Source organism: Drosophila gunungcola, chromosome 3R, assembly GCF_025200985.1.
Source record: "Drosophila gunungcola strain Sukarami chromosome 3R, Dgunungcola_SK_2, whole genome shotgun sequence".
Taxonomy (NCBI): Eukaryota; Metazoa; Arthropoda; class Insecta; order Diptera; family Drosophilidae; genus Drosophila; species Drosophila gunungcola.
This window is the reverse complement of record NC_069139.1, coordinates 1,444,916-1,458,842: the sequence shown is the minus strand read 5'-3', so window position 1 is coordinate 1,458,842 and position 13,927 is coordinate 1,444,916. Positions and strand designations below refer to the sequence as shown.

Genomic DNA, 13,927 nt, shown 5'->3' with positions numbered 1-13,927 from the left:
AACTTAAAACCAATTTTTAAGTTGAAGAGTGAAAGAAACTCTAGGAATTTCTGTTTGGTAGGTATTTCCTTTATTTTAATTTTTTTTAGAAATTATTTAAAGCTTTACCTAACTAGAAATAAATTGGTTTTAATTTAAAAAGAGTTTTTAAATATATATTTTAAAAAGAAAGGAGATGCAGTTTGACAAGGGATACAAATTTAAGACTAATTCTTAAGTTATAAAAAAAACCTTATTCTTCTCAGGTAGGTTCCACTGTGCAGTGTTCCCCGTGTGCAAACCAAAACCGGAGTATAGTACAACCAAGGCAGCGGGTTTTTTCCTTTATCAGCCCATGGGTCAGGTCGATGGCGGCAGAGTATTATGAAATCTCGGACCTGCCTATAAATATCGCAGGTCTCGTGCAAACTTGTATCAGTTGGTGGAGGAAACGTGCCGGGCAGTGTACAGCCAGCTCGAAAACCCAAAAAAAAAACGCACAATGATGAGGCTGCAGTTCTTTATTTTCTTACTCAGCCTGAGTGCTCTGGTCAGTGGAGGAGGTAAGTGCCGATAGACCCTAGAAATCTGTACAAGAAACTAATCAAACTGTACCCACAGAAACCTTCCACGAAGCCGAGCGGCGTATGCATCCGGTGTTCTCTTTATCTAAATTGGAGTCCCAAACCGGAGGTCGCTCTAAAAGAGCCATGCCTCAGATAGTTTTCGATGCCCTGAGGGCGGAGGAGCGCTATGCCGAGTACTGGCAGGGATTGGCCGCCCAAGCACTCGAACAGCAGCTGGACAGCAAGTCGAAACTGAACACCCAGCTGGCCAGGAATGTGATGCTCTTCATTGGCGACGGCATGTCCATACCCACGATCACGGCAGGTAGGGTTTACCTCGGTGGCGAGGAGAAGCAGTTCGCCTTCGAGCAGTTCCCGTTTGTGGGCCTCAGCAAGACCTACTGTGCCAACATGCAGGTGGCCGACTCCGCCTGCACGGCCACGGCCTATTTGGGCGGTGTGAAGGCCAACTATGGGACGATAGGAGTAAGTGCAGCGGTGCAGTTCAAGGATTGCGCGGCACAGTCGCAGCCGGAGCATCAGGTGGCCTCTATTGCGGCCTGGGCCCAGAGGCAGGGCATGGCCACGGGCCTGGTGACCACCACTTCGGTCACTCACGCCTCTCCAGCCGGAGTTTATGCCCACCTGGCCAACAGAAATTGGGAAAACGATGCGGAAGTCGCCAGCGATAATGGTGACCCCGATCTCTGTCCAGATGCCGCCAGCCAGCTGATCAACAGTCCGGTGGGACAAAAGCTCAATGTGGTAATGGGCGGAGGTCGAGAGAATTTCCTGCCCTGCGGCACCACAGATGCCAGTGGGTCACCTGGTCGCCGGCTGGATGGTCGCAACCTCATCGAGGAGTGGAAAGGTCAGCACACGAATAGTGCACACTACGTGGAGAGTCGAGCGGAGCTGCTGCAACTCTCCAACCAAACTTCGCGAGTGCTGGGCCTGTTTGCCCCCTACCACATGGCCTACCATCTGGACGCCAATGCCGCGGAGCAGCCTACTCTGGAGGAGATGGTACAGGTGGCCATGCAGATCCTGGAGCGCCAGAGTGCGGGGCGCGGCTACTTCCTGTTCGTGGAGGGCGGACGCATTGACCATGGCCACCACGACACTTTGGCCCTGAGGGCCATCGATGAAACGGCGGAGTTCGACAAGGCGGTCAGATTTGCCAGGAGTCACACCAGCACGGATGATACCCTAATAGTGGTCAGTTCGGACCACTCACATACCATGTCGCTGGCGGGCTACTCCAGCCGGAAGAACGATATATTCGGGATCAACGACGGACAGCTGGCGGCGGATGATCTGCCCTATGCCACGCTGAGTTATGCCAATGGACCGGGCTACGACAGCAATTATCTAAGGGAAGGCGGTGCTGTGCGGCGGAAGAATCTGAGGGCCATCAACATGAAGAACAAGGACTTCATGTTCCCCAGCACAGTGCCCCTCGAATCGGAGACCCATGGCGGCGATGATGTGGCCGTCTTCGCCAGTGGACCATATGCACAGCTTTTTTCGGGGGTCTACGAGCAGCACTTCATTCCCCACGCCCTCGCTTACGCCTCCTGCCTGAGCGATCGTAATATGTGTGTCGATGGGGGAGTGGACAGGCGACCACGATGAGGATTAACGAAGGGTCAAGGTCGAAAGACCAGAGTGAATTGTAGAAAATCTTAGGGACCGCGGTATTATTCTCGTTTAAGAGAAAAACCAGTAGTTAAGTAATTTTGTAAGGGGGATATTAAAATAAATAAATAATACACTTATATTTAAAAACATACAATATTTCCTTATTTATTTGGATTAAATTTTAATGGCAAATAGGACATTTTTAACACATAAATTAAGCACACAAAGGTTAATACATAGCAATTAACTTTGTGGATTTTAAGAGGGTAATGCTGTTTTTTATGGCAAGTAAGCAAGAAAATTATGCAATACCTTAAGACACAACTTTAATAAATACTTATATTTTAATTCGAAAACTCATTATAAGATTACTTAGAAATGTATAAAGTTCCATCTAAAGTAAACACTTTCAAGCAAACACTTAAAAGTTTCCATTTCCAAAAGCCCTTTCAAATTTGATAACTTTTCTGCTTAATTACCGATTATATCCTGACTGCCTATCGATGCCAAAGCATCGATAGTTCCTATCGAACAGCATTCCTTCCCGGTGATTTCCCGCTCGACCGCGAACGGTCACACCATTGGCAGAGCACAACAAAATACGTATTTTTCTGCTACCAAAGTGTCCAAAAATCGAGTGCAGCGAAGACAGTGGATAAATAAATGGTTAAATAAAGTGAGTAACAAGGGCCGACGGATAATTCGCATTATTTGCGCAGTTAGCTGCGCTTTAAAAGTGTGCGTGCGAGTGCCAGTAGGCAGTAGTGCGTTGGTGTGTGTGTGTGAGCAACCAGTTTCCTTGGATTCCGATTCCATTCCTAAAAATCTCCATGTGTGTATGTATGTAACAAAAACAATAACAATTTGCCAGGCAAAATGCAAAACATTCGAAAAGTTGGCCAAGTCCGGATGATCATTAGCAGAAGCCCCTGATTTTCGATTACGTTGGCTTGATTTATTAATAATTATTGCCCGTTTGCGGGGAAATGATGTATACATATTTAGGTGACTTCAATTGTTCGTCGTCATTCACCTTGAATTCTGGACAAGGTAAGCGTCCAAAAGTCGCTATTGGATATTGTTGCGCTTCATTTACTTTATACATACTCTTCAAGAAAGTCTTTCAGTTTCGCTGAAAACCATGTGCTTCGGGTTTCACAATAGTTACACGTCGACAAGTCAATCTGATGGCTTATCGTTTTATAAGAAGGATCCCCAGATAAGCTAGCCACACAGAAAGAAATTTGTATATGATATGAAGATACATTTCAATTTCAAGTTGATAATAATTGATAAGCTTAAAAAGCATAGGAAAATTGCATATATACACGCTTATTCCGATGATATGAAGATCCTTTTGATGATTTTGTTATCAAGCATTGCAAATCTCAAAACAATGATATTTGTCATATATACTAACATTATCTTAATATATATACATACGTACATCCGTTTCGTTCCAATACTATTATCGACCCGTGATTTTTTCTGTGCATTTTGAGATTATGGGCCAAACAAATGGAACTCATATACCATATAGTGGCCTACTCTTTTCTATGACTAATAGCATCTAACTGAATCTCGCCTGTTGCCAACAAATTTCTCTAATTAATTCTTAAACAACATCACAAACAATAGATGCAGTGCAAGACCTTTAAACTGATTAATCGTCAATTTTGATCCACTCACACATGTGCAGCGCCGTCGTTTATTTTCTATTATTAATTGTTGCTCGCCAGCGATCAATGTTTTGCCCTCTCTTAGTTTTTGGCTCAGTTTTTGATTTTGCTCGGTTTGTGCAACATCAGCGGGGATTCACAGTCTGGTAAATGAGATCCGTTGGCAATCTGGCCATTCATCCGTAATTTATTACACAATTTTGACGCCGGGTCTGCCAGTAGTCTCTTTATCTTTCGCTCTTTATCGAGCACATTCGATTGAACTTTGTTTCGCATGGGGAAAGTCGTTTCAGTTGTTTTGGATTGTAGATTAGCTTTTAGCTACCTAATAGATACGATCAGCTGTGACACAGAACAAGGCATTAATTGGGTTTAGTATTTGAATATTTACATGCTTTTAAACAACGTCGGTGTAGAGAGATATAAATTCCTGATTCTGTTATGAGCTGGAAGAACCAACCACTATCTAAAAAAAACTACAACTAATAATTAATTAATTAATTGATTAAACGTGTACTTTTACTTTATATTGTCATAAAAGCACTGTTGTTTGATTTACAAACGTTTAAAGTTAGAAATTTTAAAACCCAAGGCAATGAAATATGTTTTCTACCCGTTTAGCCACAACTTTTTTTTAACAACTTTTTTTAAAGCTTAACGATTTTATTAAATCAATCTGGTTTGTAAACGCTAAAACAATGAATCTGCCAGCCAAAACTTCATTCCTAATCGATTGCAAGTGAACATATCTAAATCCATACTGAACTGTATTCTAAGAGATGTTTTCTCTTAGCAGGAGTGACTCATTACCGAAATCTACATTGTCTCTCGCTGACTAAAGCTAATTATTCTATTCGGCTGCATCTCAGCATCAGCCCATTACCGCAATCGTTTCCAGTTGCGGCAGGTACGGGGGCAGGGTGTCCAGTCCGCCGGCAGCCACTCGATCGAAGCTGAGGGCATGCCGTGGTGAAGTCATCAGCTGACGCACTCCGAAAGCCACGTCCTCGCAGCTGCTGCGCTCGCTCGGCTCCAGCTGCCAGCAGTTGAGCAGCAGCTGGTAAAGATCCCCGTACACGTAAGCCGGCTGTGCGGGACGCACTGCAGCCCGGATGGCCTCGAGAAGCTGGTGGTTGGTGCCGACGGCATTGGCATAGGGCGTGCCGCCCAGGGAGCAGCATTCCCAGGCCACGCAGGCCAGAGACCACACATCGGAGCGGGTGGAGTGGTGATGCTGGTGGCGCAGCACCTCCGGAGCCAGCCATCTACTCTGATCCGGCTGCTGGCGACTCGAGTTCATGTATTGCAGCGGTCCAAAGACGCTCAGCTTCAGCTTAGACTCGCCGCTGGTCACGAACACACTGTGCGAGCAGAGCTGGCGGTGCACCACTTGGCAGCTTAATAGATAGGACATGGCACTGGCCAGCTCGTAGATCCACTGCAGCACCAGCTGCTCGGAGAGTGAAGTGAGGCGTTGCGAAGGTGCCATCAGGCGACTTTCCACCAATCTCCGCTTGAGACTCACACGCTGCTGCTCGAAAATTAGGTAAAACCAATCTGGACTAGCCGAAACCCCATAGAAATCGAGAACGTGATCGTGCCGCTTAAGGTGGGACAACTGACGAAGTTCCCTCAGCAACTGGGCCTGAGTAGTTGAATTCAGATCGTCCAGACAGAGTACGTGCAGAGTGCAATCCTTGGCCAAATCATTAGTCGAAACCTTTCCTGTTATAATTTCGCCAAAGCGTCCATCTCCGATCACATCGTTCACATTTAGCCGCAGGCCACTCCTCGGTATCCGCTCAAAACCCTCCACCAACTGTTGCAACTGCTGCTTAAAGTTTTCCGGCGAGTTAGGCACTGGATCGTCCTCCACCAGGTAGCCATTGTTTTCCCTTTCGATGATGGGCGTCTGCAGCGTCATCTCGTGGGTATTGCCTCTTGTTAATCTTCGCCCGCGGCAAGTTTTGTAGCGCAGATAGAAGTAGGCAATCAAGCTGATCAGGAGGCAAGTGCCGAAGATCACGCAGGTTACGGCCAGTGCAACCACCGAGGACTGACCCTTGTCAAAGGTGGCGTAGCTAAAGTCGTCCAACGAGGTCACATGCTGGTCGTGGGTTCCACGGCTATACAACGTCTTGGTTACTCCTTCGAGGGTGCTCACCTAGAAATTGATTAGTGAATAGGTTTTACAGTCTGTTAAAGCTTTAAGTTAACTAAAGTTAATAATTTTCAAACAATGAATTCATAGTCGAGATATATATTTTTTTAAACTTATTGATGGTTTTTGTAAATGACCCATTTGTTTAAAAAAAAGGCTTAGATTATTACGTTTTGATAATGTGTTTTCATGGTGAAGCATGCGAATTAGAAATGGTAAAAATTGTAAAAATGTTGGGTGTATTTTTGCAAGTGTCTAATAGCGAATTAAGTTAGAAAAGTTACAAATAGCTAGCACTTAACAAAGATGTTTATTACTCACCACTCCCAGACTGATGTGGACATGGGCGTTTTGCTGGTCCAGCGGCTTGTTGCTGAATCGTCCGTACCGCTTGCCATCGCCCACTATAAAGTGCCGGGTGCGGTTGTCCTCCGGGCGGTCGTAGTCCAACTCAGCGGCTATGTAGTAGGGCACCCCATCCTGCTGCGCCTGCTGCCAGCTCCCGAGGAGCTGTGAATCGAATGGCTGACTCAGAGCATTGTCCACATACTCCACAATTATGAGAAGTGTGCTTAGTGGTCCGTTGTCATTGCGGATGGGTGACAGCTCTATAGTGACGGTGCGATCGGTGCGGCTAACGATTTTAGGCGGAGGTGGAGCGGGACTGGGGTCGCCCACCTGAAATATGAAATAGCAAGCGGTTAGGTAGGATTCGCTGTCTAATCCATGCCAAACCCACCTCGGTAATGGCCTCCAGGGAGGCCTGACCACACTCCGATTGTCCTGTCTGTTGTGGAACCCGGCACTTGGCCCTCACGGAGATGTTATACATAGTGGCAGGCTGCAGGTCCGTCAGCTCAAACTGCGTTTCCGTGCTCTGCACCATGAACTCTGGCTGCGGGAAGGCGGGCAGCGAGGAGTAGGTCCTCACAACCTGAGCCTGGATCAGGAAGTTGTCCAGCAGCTGGATGGGTAGCACTGCCTCTGCGCCGCCGGCCAGGAGCAGTTTCCTGGCCTCGTAGGCATCCCATTGGAGGGTCAGGCTGTTCTCCGTCCGGTTGGATATCCTCAGATGATGCGGAGCCGGCTGTTTGCTGACCGCCGTGGAGTAGTACGAGTGGACACCGATTCCGCCGCAGTACTGCGCTTTGTTGGCCAGGCAGCGGGTGTTGCACAGCTGATCGTCCTGCAGCTCCTGCGGCTCTAGGAGATTGGCACAGAAGCACTTCTCGGAGGCCAACACGGCGTAGTGGTGTCCCTGATGCTCGCAGATTTCAATGCAGGTCTGCGGCGTTTTGGCGTACACGGATTCGTGGAGCAGATCCGTTCGAGCCGTGTAGCAGCCCACGTAGTAGTAGGCAGGTGTTGCTACCTGGGGGGCAGGTGCTCCTCCTGGAAGGAGGCTCAAGTACATGGCCACGAGGCAGCTGGAAAGCCCAAATCGAAATGGGCGGTGTCCGCTTCTCAAACCGAATTCCATGGCTAGCAAATTGCAAATGAGCAGCTAATCCTGCACGCCGGATGGCTGATATCCGCCTGGGCTTTGAGGGGGCCAATTAAACACTTTTTCACGGGCAGACAATTTAGGTAAATTAAAAACTTTTATTCTTTTTCCCCGCTCAACATTTTTCAGCGTGGTTCTTCTTCTTGTCTGGCTGTTCTGTTATTGAGCGAGCCAGTTGTTGTTGCTCTCGGCAACGGCGTGTTTCCAGTTGACTAATCGCTCTGCCGACGTCGACGCAGGTCTCACAACTGTTGCTGTTACTTTCCAACAGCTTTGTTTACATCGCCTGTTAGAGCCAACTCAAGTGAGAGCAAGTGAGATAGCTAAAGCTATCTGTCGATCGGTGAGGGCTGGTTGATCTGCTCACACACCTGTTGGACAAGCCTAGCTTGACAGCATTGCCAGTTGCGTTTTGGTTTTGAATTTTAAATCTCTTTTTTTGCGCGCCAAATTCTTGGTGTCAAGAGAAAATGTTTCTTTTAATTAAGTGGCAATGTGTTAATTATGCCATTTTGCTAACGTTGCAGCTGCAAATGCACATCTTACCCTTCCCCACCTTTCTCTTGCCATGTGGCCCCCCCAAAAAGAGAGGCGATCAGAGAAGAGAGAGTCGGCTCTCTTTTCCATTAAGTAAGCGGTGACTTGCGTGTTGTTGCAGCAGTTTGATTTGGTTGACAGTCGCGCTGGTCGTGTCTTTACGTCTATATATTCCCATTCCGCATCCGAATCACATTCAATTAGGCCCCGCATAACTTTTATTTGGGCTATAGGTGATAATCGCGTGTCTGGCATAATTCCCCGATCTCTCCCAGCTGTTGGTGTTGTTGTTGTGGTACGCTCTCTTTGTTTTGGCTGCGCTTCCAATTAGAATCCAAGTGGTCCAACTGCGTAGCGCGACAAAAGCTGTCGACGTCATCACAGCGCAGCTAACGTAATTAATTTTAATGTGCTCCCTACGTTTACATTCAATTGTGCTGAACTCGATTTGGATACCTTTTGAAATTCATATCTATTTGTGTGTATTTAGCTAAAAGCCCTTAAAGTGTGTGGAAAACGGTGACCTGGTTCTAAAATCAAAATTAAAGAAAGTTAAGGTCGGTTTTTAATTTAAGAGACCGGTTTTGTATCTATTTTTACACCACTCAACTTTAAAAGCTCAAAAGATACTATATGTTCCTCTGAAAAAATGACCCGGTTAATAACTAATGATCAGGAAAGTTAGGATCCGTTTAATCATAAGCTGAAAAATCCAGTTATTTTTAATGCCTTTACTTTCCAAAGTGGTTTTTTATTCATAAATTTAAATTTTATCATCTTGGAAAAAAGATATAATTTCCAGTTGTATCTGTTTTGTTTAATAGCAATTCCATTAACAGTTGTTTGCCTACGTGACTAACCAATTAAATATTGCTGCTAATTTTTTTTTTCATATACATATTTTAAATATATGTATATAAGTGTACTTAGACATAAATTAAAAATGCCAATGGCTAAAAAAGTTTGCCAGTTTAATACAAAACATAAATGTACTTTAAATTTATGGTTATAACAAAATATTTTATTATGGGGTGTTTTTTGCCTGGCTCAAGGTCTGGGTATTTATAGTGCCTTTTTTTATTTGTTCAAATTTTCTTCTCCTTTCTCCTTTTATTGTAAAATGAGCTTATAGTTTTAAATATACACAATATTAAAATTCAATTTTAAAATGAGTGTTACGAGCAACGTTTTTCTTTCTCTAGTCATTTTCTTCCCCCAACATTTTTTCGCTCAGATATTGATCACTAACAATATTGCCTACAAAGTGTAAAGTACTTGGGGCTAGATACATGCATACATATATCCCACGCACCTGAACAATCCGCTTACATGCTGCGGCTGCCGCTGGCATCGTCTGAAATCAGCAATCAGAAATCGCGGAGCAGCGCTTGGTTGGGTTTATTTTTGGCCACCTCTCATAATTGCAGGCCTTTCTGTCAGTCGTAATTCGTGACTCGTGGCTGTGCCAAAATGAAAAGAAATGAAATGAACTCGCCGAGGGGCTGGCGCAACTAAGCAACCGTTGGCCCAGACTCGCGGTTTTCCTACCAGTCCGGAAATGGAAATTTTCGCCGAGAAAGCATAGTAAACATTTGGCCCTTACACTTACTTACCCCAGCTACCCGTTTTCTATTTGCAGTTGACAAGCGGACAACGAGAAGATTAACAAACCGGAATACAATTCCTCCAACGGAGCCGCACACACTCGGAGCCGGAAACACAGAGAAGAGACCGCCGGACAGCATAGACAGGATACAGAATGGGCGGCTCGGCAGTGCAGGTGATCAACGCCTCCGAGGAGCACACCTTCGTGCTCAACGAGGAGGCGCTGAGCGAGGTGCTGATGCGGGATGAGGTCAAGGATCGGTTCGTCTGCGTGGTCTCGGTGGCGGGAGCCTTCCGCAAGGGCAAGAGCTTCCTGCTGGACTTCTTTCTGCGCTACATGTACTCAAAGGTGCGTCCGTCTTTCGTCTGCCACCACCATCTGTCTTCGGCATGAATATCCATTTTTCACCAACAGTATGTGCACCACGATGCGACGGACTGGCTGGGCGACGAGTCAGATCCTCTGGAGGGCTTCTCCTGGCGCGGCGGCTCCGAGCGCGACACCACCGGCATCCTCATGTGGTCCGACATATTCCTGCACGACTACCCCAACGGCGACAAGATAGCCATCATCCTGCTGGACACACAGGGCGCCTTCGACAGCCAGAGCACGGTGCGCGACTGCGCCACCGTCTTCGCCCTGAGCACGATGCTCTCCTCGGTGCAGATCTACAACCTGTCACAGAACATTCAGGAGGACGACCTGCAGCACCTGCAGCTCTTCACGGAGTACGGTCGCCTGGCGCTGGCCGATACGGGCAAGAAGCCCTTCCAGCGGCTGCAGTTCCTCGTGCGCGACTGGAGCTTTCCGTACGAGGCGGAGTACGGGGCGCTGGGCGGCGACAAGATTCTGAAGCGACGACTGGAGGTGTCCGACAAACAGCACCCGGAACTGCAGTCGCTGCGCCGCCACATCTCGTCCTGCTTCACGGAGGTGGCCTGCTTTTTGATGCCCCATCCGGGCCTGAACGTGGCCACCAACCCGAAGTTCGACGGCCGGCTGAAGGACATCACGCCCGAGTTCAAGAACAGTTTGCGCACCCTGGTGCCCATGCTGCTGGCGCCCGACAATCTGGTCTACAAGGAGATCAGCGGCCAGCGGGTGCGGGCCCGCGATCTCATCCAGTACTTCCAGTCGTACATGAACATCTACAAGGGCAACGAGCTGCCCGAGCCGAAGAGCATGCTGGTGGCCACCGCGGAGGCCAACCACCTGACCGCCGTGGCCGCCGCCAAGGAGCTGTACGGCCAGCTCATGGAGGAGGTGTGCGGCGGCACGCGGCCGTACTTAAGCACCGCCCACCTGGAGACGGAGCACCTGCGGGTCAAAGACAAGGCGATGTTCCAGTTCGCCGCCAAGCGCAAAATGGGCGGCGAGGAGTTCACCGAAAAGTTCCGCCTGCAGCTGGACGCCGATCTCGAGGAGGTCTTCGTCAACTATCGAGCGCACAACGAGAGCAAGAACATCTTCAAGGCGGCCCGCACTCCAGCCGTGTACTTCGCCTGCGCCGTCATCATGTACATCCTCAGCGGCATCTTCGGTCTGGTCGGGCTCTACACCTTCGCCAACTTCTGCAACCTGGTCATGGGAGTGGCACTGCTCACTCTGGCTCTGTGGGCCTACATCAGGTGGGCTATTCTGTGGGGATTTGTCAGTGGCGAACCTTTAAAGGTTAAATCAGTTTCTCCTGGGAAACTACAATACTATAGGTTTATTTACTTATTTATGTAAAGCTACCTTATAGTTAAAACTAAAAGCTAACTAAAACTAAGAGCATTAGCGATTGGGGCCTTTAATTGAACAATTTAAATTTTATATGTGATATTTGTTTTTGTAAGGAAAGTAATAATTTTATTTATATTTTTGGTAGGGTTTATAGGGTTTATAAGTTGATTTCTCAAATATTGTTTTAGCTTTAATATATTAATTTGGGAAGTATTTAAGGGTTAGTTTGGCCAATGAATCAGCGGCTTCGTTTTCGTTTCTTTCTTTACGACTAGGAAATTAAATGATAAATATAGTTCTTCTACACAGTTCTTAGTTCTTAACACAGTACCTATTAATTACTTGATGTGTACTCACTATCGATCTCATTTCCATTTTAGATATAGCGGCGAGCTGAGCGATTTCGGTGGCAAGTTGGATGAGTTTGCCACGCTCATGTGGGAGCGGGTGAGTAACTAGATATTCAGCTCTTCAGGACACCGAATTTAATCCTTACTTCACTTGCAGTTCATGCGACCCATCTACCACGGCTGCATGGAGAAGGGCATCCAGCACGTGGCCACCCATGCGACCGAAATGGCCGTGGGCGGAGGAGGTGCGGCTGCCTATCGCTCCCAGAACTCGGTGAATGCGTCCAATGGCAAGGTGAAGCGCTCATGAGAATACGCCCAAGGAGCGCAGCCCAGGAAGCAGCAGCAGGTGCCGACGAGCCCGCATCCGCCGCCGCCGCCGGCAATCACCCCCACCACCAACAACAACAACAACAATAATAACAACAACAAGAACAACAACAATGTGGCATACAAATCAAACAAGAGCAACAATATAAACGAGGCGGACGGTTTCATCCACAACATCTGGCGCAAGTTCGGCGGCAGCAACGAAGAAAAGGCCAAAGCAGCCAGCACCATTGTTAGTCCAGCGGCAGCCCCATCCTCTTCCCAGGCGCCAAACCAAAATAGTCGCAAAAAGCGCAAAGCGAAGCGCAATTAAGTGTCCATGCATGATGGACAAAGAACCATGAACCAAGAACCATGGACCAGCAGAAGAATGGCCCGACGAGCCTCTCCAGGATCCCATTTTGAAAGGACCGACCCCCTCTAATTTGTATAAATCTTAAACTTTCTTATGCGTGTGTTAGGAGAAGCACGAGAGAAACACAAATCGTCTAGCTATTAATTGCCCTACAAGGAAGTTGTTTTTATATATTGCATTAATTGAAGCGTAGATGGTCTATATATTATGTATACTTAAGAGTAAGTGCATCTTTAGTAAGTGGCTCGTGTCTGTTAGAAGTGAAATTTTAAATTGTTTTTTTTACAAACGATATGCGTCTGAAACGGAACGGAACGGATATATGAAATTTAACGCTGTAATATAAAGATATCGCTAACGAATTTAATTTGTTTAATTTCCCATCCAAGGCGTAAACACACCCCTTAACCCTTTTCCATCTTATCTCATCTTTGGTATAGAATTCCATAAGCAATCTATGTATAAACAGAGTGCACATTGTTGTTGGCTGGTTTGCTAAGCGCCTCATTTTGCCACCTTTTGTTATTAAAATTAAATTAAAAAAAAAAAAAATAAAGAAAACCAATACAAAAAAAATCATTGCCACCCATGAAAGTTGAACACAAAGGCAAAGCAATGCTGGTATAGGTCATTAGTTTATCTTGGGCAGTAAAAGTATAGAAGTCTTGGTTTTGTTTCGATTAAACAATAAATGTATTTAATGATAACAGCTCACTTAGCAGTTATGGCCATCGAAAAATAAAAGGAACGAAAAAGCATTTCTCTCTGGCATCGAATGGGTATTGCAATTGTTGGCTTCTATTTCTTGGTGTCGCCGCAGCACTTTCCCTTGGCGTCGCCTCCCGCGGTGTCGCCTCCCTTCTTGCAACATCCGCCGGAAGAGGAGGATGCGGCGTTCGAGGGATTGCATCCACATTTGCCGGGACTCTGGCACTTGCAGCTATCGCTACACTTTTCCGGAGTGCATTTGCATTCTGCGAAGCAGTGGGTTTTTAAATTATAATTTTACTCTTTTTATGAAAGGGCCTATCAATCATCAGGCTTCGTAATGGAAACTCCGATAATGCAGCTTTATGAAAATACAAACTCACCTTTTCCACAACCAACACACGGCATTTTAGAGGAATTTTTTCTTTCAAAATTGCTTGTACTCCCAATTTAAAACCGAATGAAACACTGAATTTTCTGACTTATGTTTGGGGTGGCTATTTTCCGGAACTTGGCATTTAAATAAGCGCATGCGTGTTACGGAATTTGCTTTATTTGGAAACCCTCTACCTCAAAAGCAACAGGTTAAAATTTAATAAGTACCCATTGTCGTTATCAGTCGTTTCAACTACATATCGCTTATACCTAGATCGGGCTTATTCTGCAGCCTACTTCTATAAAAATAAATAAAATTCTAGAAAAAAATAATCTTTCTAATTAGGTTCTGAGCAGTTCAAAATATACCGAGATATCAAAAAAACCACTCTGAAAATCGTAATAGCAGAA

At 46.3% G+C, this 13,927-nt stretch overlaps 4 protein-coding genes across 10 annotated transcripts; 2 read left to right on the top strand and 2 right to left on the bottom strand.

The window, feature by feature from the left end:
• The first annotated feature begins 403 nt into the window (after positions 1-403).
• Positions 404-2,321, top strand: LOC128266679 (alkaline phosphatase). The gene is made up of 2 exons (XM_053003356.1): positions 404-542; positions 601-2,321. The coding sequence occupies exons 1-2, from the start codon at positions 482-484 to the stop codon at positions 2,178-2,180; spliced, it is 1,641 nt and encodes a 546-aa protein (XP_052859316.1). The 5' UTR covers positions 404-481; the 3' UTR covers positions 2,181-2,321.
• Positions 2,322-2,712: 391 nt separating this feature from the next.
• On the top strand, positions 2,713-12,994 carry LOC128251608 (atlastin). 7 transcript variants are annotated; one of them, XM_052978659.1, is made up of 5 exons: positions 2,713-2,862; positions 9,707-10,021; positions 10,088-11,301; positions 11,779-11,845; positions 11,906-12,994. In XM_052978659.1, the coding sequence occupies exons 2-5, from the start codon at positions 9,827-9,829 to the stop codon at positions 12,056-12,058; spliced, it is 1,629 nt and encodes a 542-aa protein (XP_052834619.1). In that variant the 5' UTR covers positions 2,713-2,862; positions 9,707-9,826; the 3' UTR covers positions 12,059-12,994. The 7 variants fall into 7 exon arrangements, with proteins under 7 accessions (XP_052834619.1, XP_052834671.1, XP_052834662.1 ...); XM_052978711.1 differs by lacking the exon at positions 2,713-2,862 and adding an exon at positions 3,096-3,236; XM_052978702.1 differs by lacking the exon at positions 2,713-2,862 and adding an exon at positions 3,993-4,011.
• On the bottom strand, positions 4,505-8,041 carry LOC128266829 (putative inactive tyrosine-protein kinase Wsck). The gene is made up of 3 exons (XM_053003635.1): positions 6,766-8,041; positions 6,348-6,704; positions 4,505-6,029 (listed from the first exon to the last, which is right to left on the bottom strand). Exons 1-3 carry the CDS (start codon positions 7,504-7,506, stop codon positions 4,737-4,739), a joined length of 2,391 nt encoding a protein of 796 aa, XP_052859595.1. The 5' UTR covers positions 7,507-8,041; the 3' UTR covers positions 4,505-4,736.
• Positions 12,995-13,049: 55 nt separating the features above from the next.
• On the bottom strand, positions 13,050-13,683 carry LOC128251645 (metallothionein-3). The gene is made up of 2 exons (XM_052978724.1): positions 13,525-13,683; positions 13,050-13,407 (listed from the first exon to the last, which is right to left on the bottom strand). Exons 1-2 carry the CDS (start codon positions 13,547-13,549, stop codon positions 13,232-13,234), a joined length of 201 nt encoding a protein of 66 aa, XP_052834684.1. The 5' UTR covers positions 13,550-13,683; the 3' UTR covers positions 13,050-13,231.
• Between the last annotated feature and the right edge of the window lie 244 nt (positions 13,684-13,927).

Coding starts and splice junctions, on each gene's coding strand:
- LOC128266679 (XM_053003356.1), top strand. CDS start 482: ATGATGAGGCTGCAGTTCTTTATTTTCTTACTCAGCCTGAGTGCTCTG. Junction 543..600: donor TGCTCTGGTCAGTGGAGGAG/GTAAGTGCCGAT, acceptor CTGTACCCACAG/AAACCTTCCACGAAGCCGAG.
- LOC128251608 (XM_052978659.1), top strand. CDS start 9,827: ATGGGCGGCTCGGCAGTGCAGGTGATCAACGCCTCCGAGGAGCACACC. Junction 11,302..11,778: donor GCTCTGTGGGCCTACATCAG/GTGGGCTATTCT, acceptor TTTCCATTTTAG/ATATAGCGGCGAGCTGAGCG. Junction 11,846..11,905: donor CCACGCTCATGTGGGAGCGG/GTGAGTAACTAG, acceptor CTTCACTTGCAG/TTCATGCGACCCATCTACCA.
- LOC128251645 (XM_052978724.1), bottom strand. CDS start 13,549: ATGCCGTGTGTTGGTTGTGGAAAAG. Junction 13,408..13,524: donor GTGTGTTGGTTGTGGAAAAG/GTGAGTTTGTAT, acceptor ACTGCTTCGCAG/AATGCAAATGCACTCCGGAA.
- LOC128266829 (XM_053003635.1), bottom strand. CDS start 7,506: ATGGAATTCGGTTTGAGAAGCGGACACCGCCCATTTCGATTTGGGCTT. Junction 6,705..6,765: donor CCCTGGAGGCCATTACCGAG/GTGGGTTTGGCA, acceptor TTCATATTTCAG/GTGGGCGACCCCAGTCCCGC. Junction 6,030..6,347: donor TCCACATCAGTCTGGGAGTG/GTGAGTAATAAA, acceptor ATCAATTTCTAG/GTGAGCACCCTCGAAGGAGT.